The 8,571-nt window shown below is 41.5% G+C and overlaps 2 protein-coding genes across 2 annotated transcripts; one reads left to right on the top strand and one right to left on the bottom strand.

Annotated features, from left to right (window-relative positions):
- Positions 1 to 1,962: 1,962 nt before the first annotated feature.
- Positions 1,963 to 2,832, bottom strand: LOC118756014. Its single transcript, XM_036490808.1, has one exon. The coding sequence runs from the start codon at positions 2,830 to 2,832 to the stop codon at positions 1,963 to 1,965; it is 870 nt and encodes a 289-aa protein (XP_036346701.1).
- Positions 2,833 to 6,370: 3,538 nt separating this feature from the next.
- On the top strand, positions 6,371 to 6,886 carry LOC118756023. The gene has a single exon (XM_036490818.1). It carries the CDS (start codon positions 6,371 to 6,373, stop codon positions 6,884 to 6,886), a length of 516 nt encoding a protein of 171 aa, XP_036346711.1.
- The last annotated feature ends 1,685 nt before the right edge of the window (positions 6,887 to 8,571 follow it).

An 8,571-nucleotide genomic window follows, 5' to 3' on the forward strand; every position in this document is an offset into this window, starting at 1 on the left:
AATATCGATTCACTGACTGCTGACAAACATCGATCAACACAGAAAGTTTCTAGTAATGCAAGCTCTTCTTGCCACTGTGAAAATGCACTCTGAGTTTCGCCATCCATTATGACATCCCATTCTTTCTTTTGACGCCAAACTTCTTGCAGTAGAATTTTTATTCTAACCGTGAATGGGCCCAATAGCCCCAACGGGTCGTAAATTTTGGCCATTGCTTTTAAAACGTTACGTTTTGTAGCTCGTAGTGTTTGGATACAATCATTACAAGATTTTACATCTACGGAAATTTTGTCGTTTACTGTGCACCATGCCAACCCAAGAATTTTTTGCTCTGCCATGCCTACTTCCTCACTAGAAAGCTCTCGCCTTACGTCCACGTCGTTAGAGTTCCATTTCCTTAAGTTAAATTTCGCAGCTTCCATCACAGTTTGAGCTTGTTTAGCAACATGCATTGCTGCTTCTTTGGTTGGTTCGCTGAATATAAGATCGTCTACGTAAAACAACGCTTTGAGTTTTTCACACAGCACGCTATCACTTTTTAAACTTTCATCCAAATGATTACGTATAGTGCTAGCTAATAGGAAGGAATGCTTTCTCTATATCGCCCACCACAGCGATACGATTTGCCCTAAAACGTAGTAGCATTGTGAATAAGTCGGCAATGAGATTAGAACCTTCGCTAAGGTGATCATTCAGCGAAGTATGGCCGGATTCGCTCGAATACGCATCGAAAACGATTCTCACTTTCGTTGTGCTTTTATTTTCTTTATAAACAGGTTTATGCGGCATGTAATAAATCGGCCTAGGAGACTCGATATTGGGCACAATTTCAGCAATTCTGTTGTCAATGAGGATCTTAACCTCTTTGTCGTATTCTACAATTTTTGATTGATCTTTTAGCATTTTCGTTGTCAAGGACTGTAATCCAAGCTATTGGTAATTATCCCGTAGATCTTCGCTCTTAAGCTTCCACGGTAATTTAACAGAATATCGACCGTCCGCTTTCCGAGCTAGCGCCACTGAAGTTTCTTTGCAACTATTAATATTTACGATACCGATTCATTCAAGATTCCAAAATTGCTTGATATCAAATTCTATAGTTTTATTAGCTTCAGAATGCTCACTTTGTTCTAAAAATTTATTATTTTGTATTATTAATTCACTGTCTTGATTTGCTTCTGGTTCATTTTGAACACCTTTTGTCGTTCGTTTATTTTCATTCAATACCAGCGCTATTTGTCCGTTTTTACCGCGATCAATTTCGCCTTGTAATGTCCACCCAAAAAATGTTTTTACCGCGAATAAGTTGCTGCTAATTTGTTTTGTTTCTGGAGTGTTGAACCTCCAATAATAATCTTGTCCGATTAATAAATTAATACCATGTAATAATTGTTCACTGCTTTTATTAGCGTCAGCAAACTCGAATTTTATTTGTTTACAGTTTTTGTTTTTTATTTCGGTTATTTCGTTTGCCACTGACACTAAATCCGCGCAAATATTCGATACTACGATCGCCTGTATTAAAATTGTTTTGTCATTATATTGGCTTTGCAATAGGATCTGAACGCACTCATATTTAGTGGGTAATTTGTTTTTATTTTTGTCGCCAAAGCCGGTAATTGTTGTTTCTTCAACTCTACACGGTTTTAATTTCAGCATTTTTGCTACCTTTTCATGCACAAATGTACGTTGACTGCCGTTGTCCATCACTATTCTTGATAACACCCTTTTTGTATTACTCTCGCTACTTATGATGGCTTTCGCTGCTTGCAGTAAGTACTCCGAATGACCTTCGCTCGCTAGTGTGCTTAATGCAGCCGCTTTTTTGCTGTTTTCGCTCATCTCTTTTTCAATACCTTCTGCTGCGTTTGGGTAAGGATTCCTCTGCTCCCCCTCAGGCCCCTTATCACGTCGTTCACACATCGTCGTTAGGTGTCTACCTGCGCAGTTTTTACATTTAACTCAATGTGCTTTGCAAAGATTGTCATTGTTACAAAATATGCATTTCTCGCTCGCTGTTATGGAAACTAAGCTGGTAGCTGTTCCTTGCTTGGTTTTGTTGGTAGTTTTAATCTCGCTTTTTTTCGGAACTTCTGATAACTGTGCTGTCTCTATGGCTTCAATTTCTCTTTTCATATATTGGCGAATCGCTTTAAGTTGGTCGTCTTCTATGTCTCGCATCGTGCTATTTAAAGTCGAAATCGCTGTTGTCTTTGTTTCAGGCAGTCGAAAAAATTGCATTCTCATTTGCTTAGGTAAGCATTTAAGAATAACGGATTTTACGGAGATCGTGTATTGAGCTGGGGTGACCTTCAACGCGGACAATGTTCGAGTAGTTGACATCACCTGATTGTATAATGATCGTAAGCCCTGCACGTCGCTGGTAGTTTGTACCTCTAAATTAAGAAGCTTTTGTACGTATTTCTCGATTATCTTTTCGGTATTTCCGTACTCATCTTGTAGCAGTGCTATGGCTTCAGAGTAACATTCCTCTGTGGGAGTGAATCCTTGAATCGTTGATGAAGCCCTGTCAACCAATGCTTCGCTCAAAAAGTTAAACTTTGCTGCTGATGAAAGAAGGGGGATATCATGCACTGTTGGCTTGAATTGCTCCCAGAAGGGCAACCATTTTTCGAAGCTTCCGTCGAATTTCTTCAGCTCAAGAGATTTGAGCTTAACTCCATGAGACGATTGCTCACCAGCGCCATTGGAGGACGTATTCATAGTATGCTCAAGTCGGCCTGCTAAACTCTTTTCGCGCGATTGCAACTTTGCAATAATTGTGATCACCTTGTCGTCATAGTCTAGCACTGACTCGCATTCCTTCTCCATATCCTCCTGTTTTATTATTTTTCTCACGGCTACGTCCGCCTTTTTTAAATTTTCATGCGCATTCCTTAACCTGTGCAAGAGAGTCCCCACGTTTTCAAGCAAGGTTTGTTTTTACTTAATTTGGAAAAGTCTGTGTTTTCCAAGTACTCAGTAGCTTGATTAATAAGCTTTGTTAGCTGACCACGACAAGTAGCCCGATGGACCGATTCCATTTTTCACCTTACAATGACACTTCAATATTCGTTACCACGGTTGCTCGTGTTTTATGTAAATTTATTGTTTAAAGAATATCGTCTTTGTTTTTCCTAGAGCTCACTATAAAATGCACACCCGGTATAGTTTATTGAAATTCGCTATTTTAAACTAATTGGCCGCTCCCGGGTTTCGGCACCATGTATAAAATTAAGAGCCCGGATCCGAATAAAATACCAAAGATGCGGTTATAGTGGCGTTTAATAGTGAACTAAACTCTTAAGACTAATTACAATTATGTTATACCTAGCAAGGCTGTGTCTTATATCATGTTAGGTGAGAGTGAGTAAGTTAAATGTAAATGAAATGTGTTTGTGTTAGTGTATGTATGTTAATCTCGTATTTTGTGATTTTCTACAATTTTATGCAGGTTACTGTGTTTTTATTTTTTATTTTCTTTTAACAATTGTCATAACAAAAAATTTCTAAACATGTTCAAAAAAACGGGTGATGATTAAATGTTATCAGTTTTTTATAAATAAATTAAATCCTATGTAAAAATTCTGATCAAAACTATAAGGTACAATTGTACCTTTGCGCCCGGTTAGCGTTGTAAGAATATGCGCCCGGTCGAGGGTTAAAGAATAAAATTATTCCAAATATCGCCTGGTATCAGGAATTAAAAAGTTTAGAAGTTTGGGGTGTTGCCAGAGTACCATCCTCCTAGGGAGTCGTAGACGGTGCTATAAAAACTGGCTTGAGACGATCGATGGAAACTTTTAATTTCTTCGAATTAACATCAATTTCAAAGAATTTCGGTGAACGGTTGAAAACTTTGTATGACCCTTATACGGTGCTGATAATGACGGCTTAACCGAGTCGTCGCTAATGAAGACATGGCCGCATGAGTTGAGATTGCTGTGGACGAACGTATTTTGATTTGTATGCCAACTAGTGTCGACAGGTCGCAATTCTCGCATGATACGGCGTACTTCCTGTACCCTTTCTGTTTTGCTCGACATTCTAGGTTGATCGATAAAAAGGTCTGAAGGTAATTGCAATGACGTCCCATATACTAATTCTGCCGGTGTACAGCCGATGTCGTCTTTGTATGCTGAACGGAGGCCAAGTAGAATGAGAGGCAAATAGGTCGTCCACTGCTCTACATTATGGCATAGAATAGCAGACTTAAGGGTTCGGTGCCATCGTTCTATTAGCCCATTACACTGAGGATGATACGGAGTCGTTCTCAAGTGCGATACGCCAAGGCACTTGAGATCCGACGTTATGTCAATGGGTACCCCAAAACGTGCTATCCAGCCACTTAGCAAGGCCTTGGCTACAACTGGTCAGAGTCTTAAGGAGCACGCCAATTGTTTATTTTCTCTGCCAACTGACGCCAATTGGAAATGCCAAGTGAAGCCAAGTTATTCTCCACCTGGGCTTTCCAGCGCAGTAGTGGCCTCCCTCTTCCTCTGCTACCACCAGCGGGTTCCGAATTGAATACTTTCAGAGCTGTAGTGTCGGTGTCCATTCGAACGACATGGCAAAGCCAGCGTAGCCGCAGTACATTCTTTCTATTTATTTATCATGCAAAGCTCATAAAACGTTCCATCGTTGTCTGTATTCGCCATCGGGAACGCAAAAAGCCACGTAAATCTTTCTCCCTAAAAATAGGCCGCCCCATCAGATGTTTTCATTGTCCATGTCTTCTTCACTTCCAACTACATAATCATATAACTTGTTTATAACTATTTAAGCAAACCGCTTTAAGAAAAACCGATTTGATTCAACATATAATTCTTTCAAACGCCCACCATGCAAAACATGAGAAACAGGCAACAATCATCAATGGGAACAAGTTGGCGACTCACCAATTTATTGCTGTGGTGACAAATCGACAACATCATTTCTTTCATGTAAACTTTGGAATAAATAGGTTATCAAAAATCCCCAAACTTATAAATTTCGCGTCAACACTATTATCCAAAATAGTCTAATTTATATCAAAGACAGGATTGAAACAATAGGAAGCCCCATAGCGAAAGAAAGAATTAATTCCGTGACTAAATTCCTATTTTTTTTTAAAGAATAAAATTATTCCAAATATCGCCTGGTATCAGGAATTAAAAAGTTTAGAAGTTTGGGGTGTTGCCAGAGTACCCTCCTCCTAGGGAGTCGTAGACGGTGCTATAAAAACTGGCTTAAGGCGATCGATGGAAACTTTTAATTTCTTCGAATCAACATCAACTTCAAAGTATTTCGGTGAACGGTTGAAAACTTTGTATGGACGCTTATACGGTGCTGATAATGACGGCTTAACCGAGTCGTCGCTAATGAAGACATGGCCGCATGAGTTGAGATTGCTGTGGACGAACGTATTTTGATTTGTATGCCAACTAGTGTCGACAGGTCGCAATTCTCGCATGATACGGCGTACTTCCTGTACCGTTTCTGTTTTGCTCGACATTCTAGGTTGATCGATAAAAAGGTCTGAGGGTAATTGCAATGAAGTCCCATATACTAATTCTGCCTACTGCTCTACATTATGGCATAGAATAGCAGACTTAAGCGTTCGGTCCCATCGTTCTATTAGCCCATTACATTGAGGATGATACGGAGTCGTTCTCAAGTGCGATACGCCAAGGCACTTGAGTAATTGCTGGAATACAGCGCTCTCGAACTGACGACCAAGATCTGACGTTATGTCGATGGGTACCCCAAAACGTGCTATCTAGCCACTTCGCAAGGCCTTGGCTACAACTGGGCAGACATATTAGGAATAGGTATTGCATCTGGCCACCGTGTAAATCGATCGATCACAGTTAGACAATATCGATTACCCTCCGTTAACGGAAACGGACAAACTATGTCGATGTGCAGATGCCCAAACCGTTGGCTGGGACATGCTCTAGGCTGTAGCAAGCTTTTGTTGTGCCGGATGACTTTGCTGCGTTGGCACTGAATGCAACTTCTCGCAAAAGACCTACTGTCGCGTGCAATACCTGGCCATACAAATCGTTCAGCCATAATCTTTACAAGTGCGCGCATGCCCGGATGCGACAGATTGGTCGTAGCTTGGAGGAAATTTTGTCGAAATTTCGATGTAACTAAGGGACGGATGCGACCTGTTGATATGTCACAAACAACCTTTTTCGAGCTGGAAGGTAACACAAAATATTTGGGTTTTAGCGAGTGTCGAGCGGTACCGTTTAAGTACGCTTGTAACTCCTCGTCATTCTCCTGATCATCAACGAGGATATCATAATTAATTCATATTAGAGCTTGGTAAACACTCTGATATGAAAAAAGTCATCGTCTTTGCATTTATGGCACTTCAGCCAGAATGAGTTTTTTAGTTGACTTCGGGGCAGACATCTCAGTCATACCCATATCAACGAAATTAGCTCGAGCTCGCCCATCATCTATATCATTGTTTGCCGAAAATGGTTCCACCGTACAAACGTATGGTGAAGTCATGCTTAAACTCAACTTAAACTTACGCCGTGAATTCCTCTGGAATTTTATTATCACCGACGTCTCGCAAGGCATACTTGGCGCTGATTTCCTTGGCCATCATGGTTTGGTGGTCGACTTGCAAGGGCAGCGCCTTGTTGATCGCACTACTTTGGTAAAAACACCGTGCTCAGTTACGCAACATAATTTTACGAGCATTTCCACAATCAATACCACCCAAAATTTTTCTGATATTTTAAAAGAGTTTTCGGAAATCACCTGTCCATCACGACCGGGAATACGAACAAACGCTTCAGTAGCTCATCACATTTCCACCACTGGTCAAGCTTGGTTTTTGTCGTCCTTCGAACAGCAGCTGGGCCAGCCCCCTGCATTTAGTGCGTAAGGCTGATGGGTCTTGGAGGCGACTACAGGGCATTAAAATCTATCACGATCCCGGACCGCTACCCGATACCATTTCTTCAAGACTTTTCAACGATTTTAGCAGGTAAGGTGATGTTTTCCAAAATCGACTTGCAAAAGGCATTCCATCAGGTGCCAATACACCCAGACGACATCTCTAAAACCGCGATATGACGTTTGGGTTAAGGAACGCCGCTCAAACATTTCAGCGTCTAATAAATGAGGTGCTTCGAGGTTTAGATTTGATATTTGCTTATTTAGGCGATGTTATAATTGCGTCGAAGTCAATTGAGGAGCACAAGCAACATCTTCGTACAGTATTTAAAGGTGTAAGAGACTACAACTTAACAATTAATGTCGCCAATTTCAATTTGGAGTTCCTAACCTAGAGTTCTTGGGCCGCTCTATGACCAAAGATGGCATTCGCCCACTTCCCAACCGTATTGAAGCGTTATTGAGTATTAAACTTTCCAAAGTTGCGAAAGAGCTCAAGCGTTTCTTAGCCTTGCCTAATTTTTATCGGAGATTCCTTCCGAACGCCTTGGAGTCACAAGGTCCACTCTTTGCGATGGTACCGGGACGGTACGATAACACAACCCTCTGCTGGACCGTAAATGCTAAAAGTCATTTTGAGGCGTCAAAAGCTCAGCTCGCAAACTGTGCTAAGTTAGCTCATCCATTACCTGAGGCAAAGCTATCCTAGTGATAGATGCTTCCGATTTCTCATTTGGAGCAGTCTTAAACCAGATAGTTAGTAGAAAACTTCAACCTCTGGGATTCTTTTCGCGGAAGTTTACGCCAGCTGAAAGGCGATATAGCACGTACGATCGTGAGTTGACCGCGCTTTATTTCGCCACGCGCCATTTTCGCTACATGCTGGAAGGACGTAACTGCTACGTTTACACAGATCATAAGCCGTTAGTATTCGCATTTCGTCAGCAGCTTCACAAAGCTTCTGATCGTCAGGTTAGGCAGTTAGATTTCATATCGCAAATCACAACTGATATCCGGGAGGTTAAAGGTAAAGATTATTGTTACCGCTGATCTATTGTCACGAATTCAGTCAATTACGGCTGCCTCTATTAATTATGATATCCTCGTTGGTGATCAGCAGTTACAAGCGTACTTAAACGGTAGCGCTCGACACTCGCTAAAACTCAAATATTTTGTGTTACCTTCCAGCTCGAAAAAGGTTGTTTGTGCCATATCAACAGGTCGCATCGGTCCCTTAGTTACATCGAAATTTCGACAAAATTTCCTCCAAGCTACGCACAATCTGTCGCATCCTGGCATGCTTGTAAAGATGACGGCTGACCGATTTGTATGGCCAGGTATTGCACGCGACAGTAGGTCTTTTGCGAGAAGTTGCATTCAGTGCCAACGCAGCTAAGTCATCCGGCACAACAAAAGCTTGCTACAGAGTAGAGCATGCCCCAGCCAACGGTTTGGGCACCTGCACATCGAAATAGTTTGTCCGTTTCCGTTAACGGAGGGTAATCGATATTGTCTAACTGTGATCGGTCGATTTACGCGGTGGCCAGATGCAATACCTATTCCTAATATGTGTGCCCCAGTTGTAGCCAAGGCCTTGCTAAGTTGCTGGATAGCACGTTTTGGGGTACCCATCGACATAACGTCAGAACTTGGTCGGCAGTTCGAGAGCGCTGT

The sequence above is a fragment of the Rhagoletis pomonella genome, unplaced genomic scaffold (genome assembly GCF_013731165.1).
Source record: "Rhagoletis pomonella isolate Grant_MI unplaced genomic scaffold, Rhpom_1.0 Rhpom_scaffold_00002, whole genome shotgun sequence".
Classification (NCBI taxonomy): Eukaryota; Metazoa; Arthropoda; class Insecta; order Diptera; family Tephritidae; genus Rhagoletis; species Rhagoletis pomonella.

Coding starts and splice junctions, on each gene's coding strand:
- LOC118756014 (XM_036490808.1), bottom strand. CDS start 2,832: ATGGAGAAGGAATGCGAGTCAGTGCTAGACTATGACGACAAGGTGATC.
- LOC118756023 (XM_036490818.1), top strand. CDS start 6,371: ATGAGTTTTTTAGTTGACTTCGGGGCAGACATCTCAGTCATACCCATA.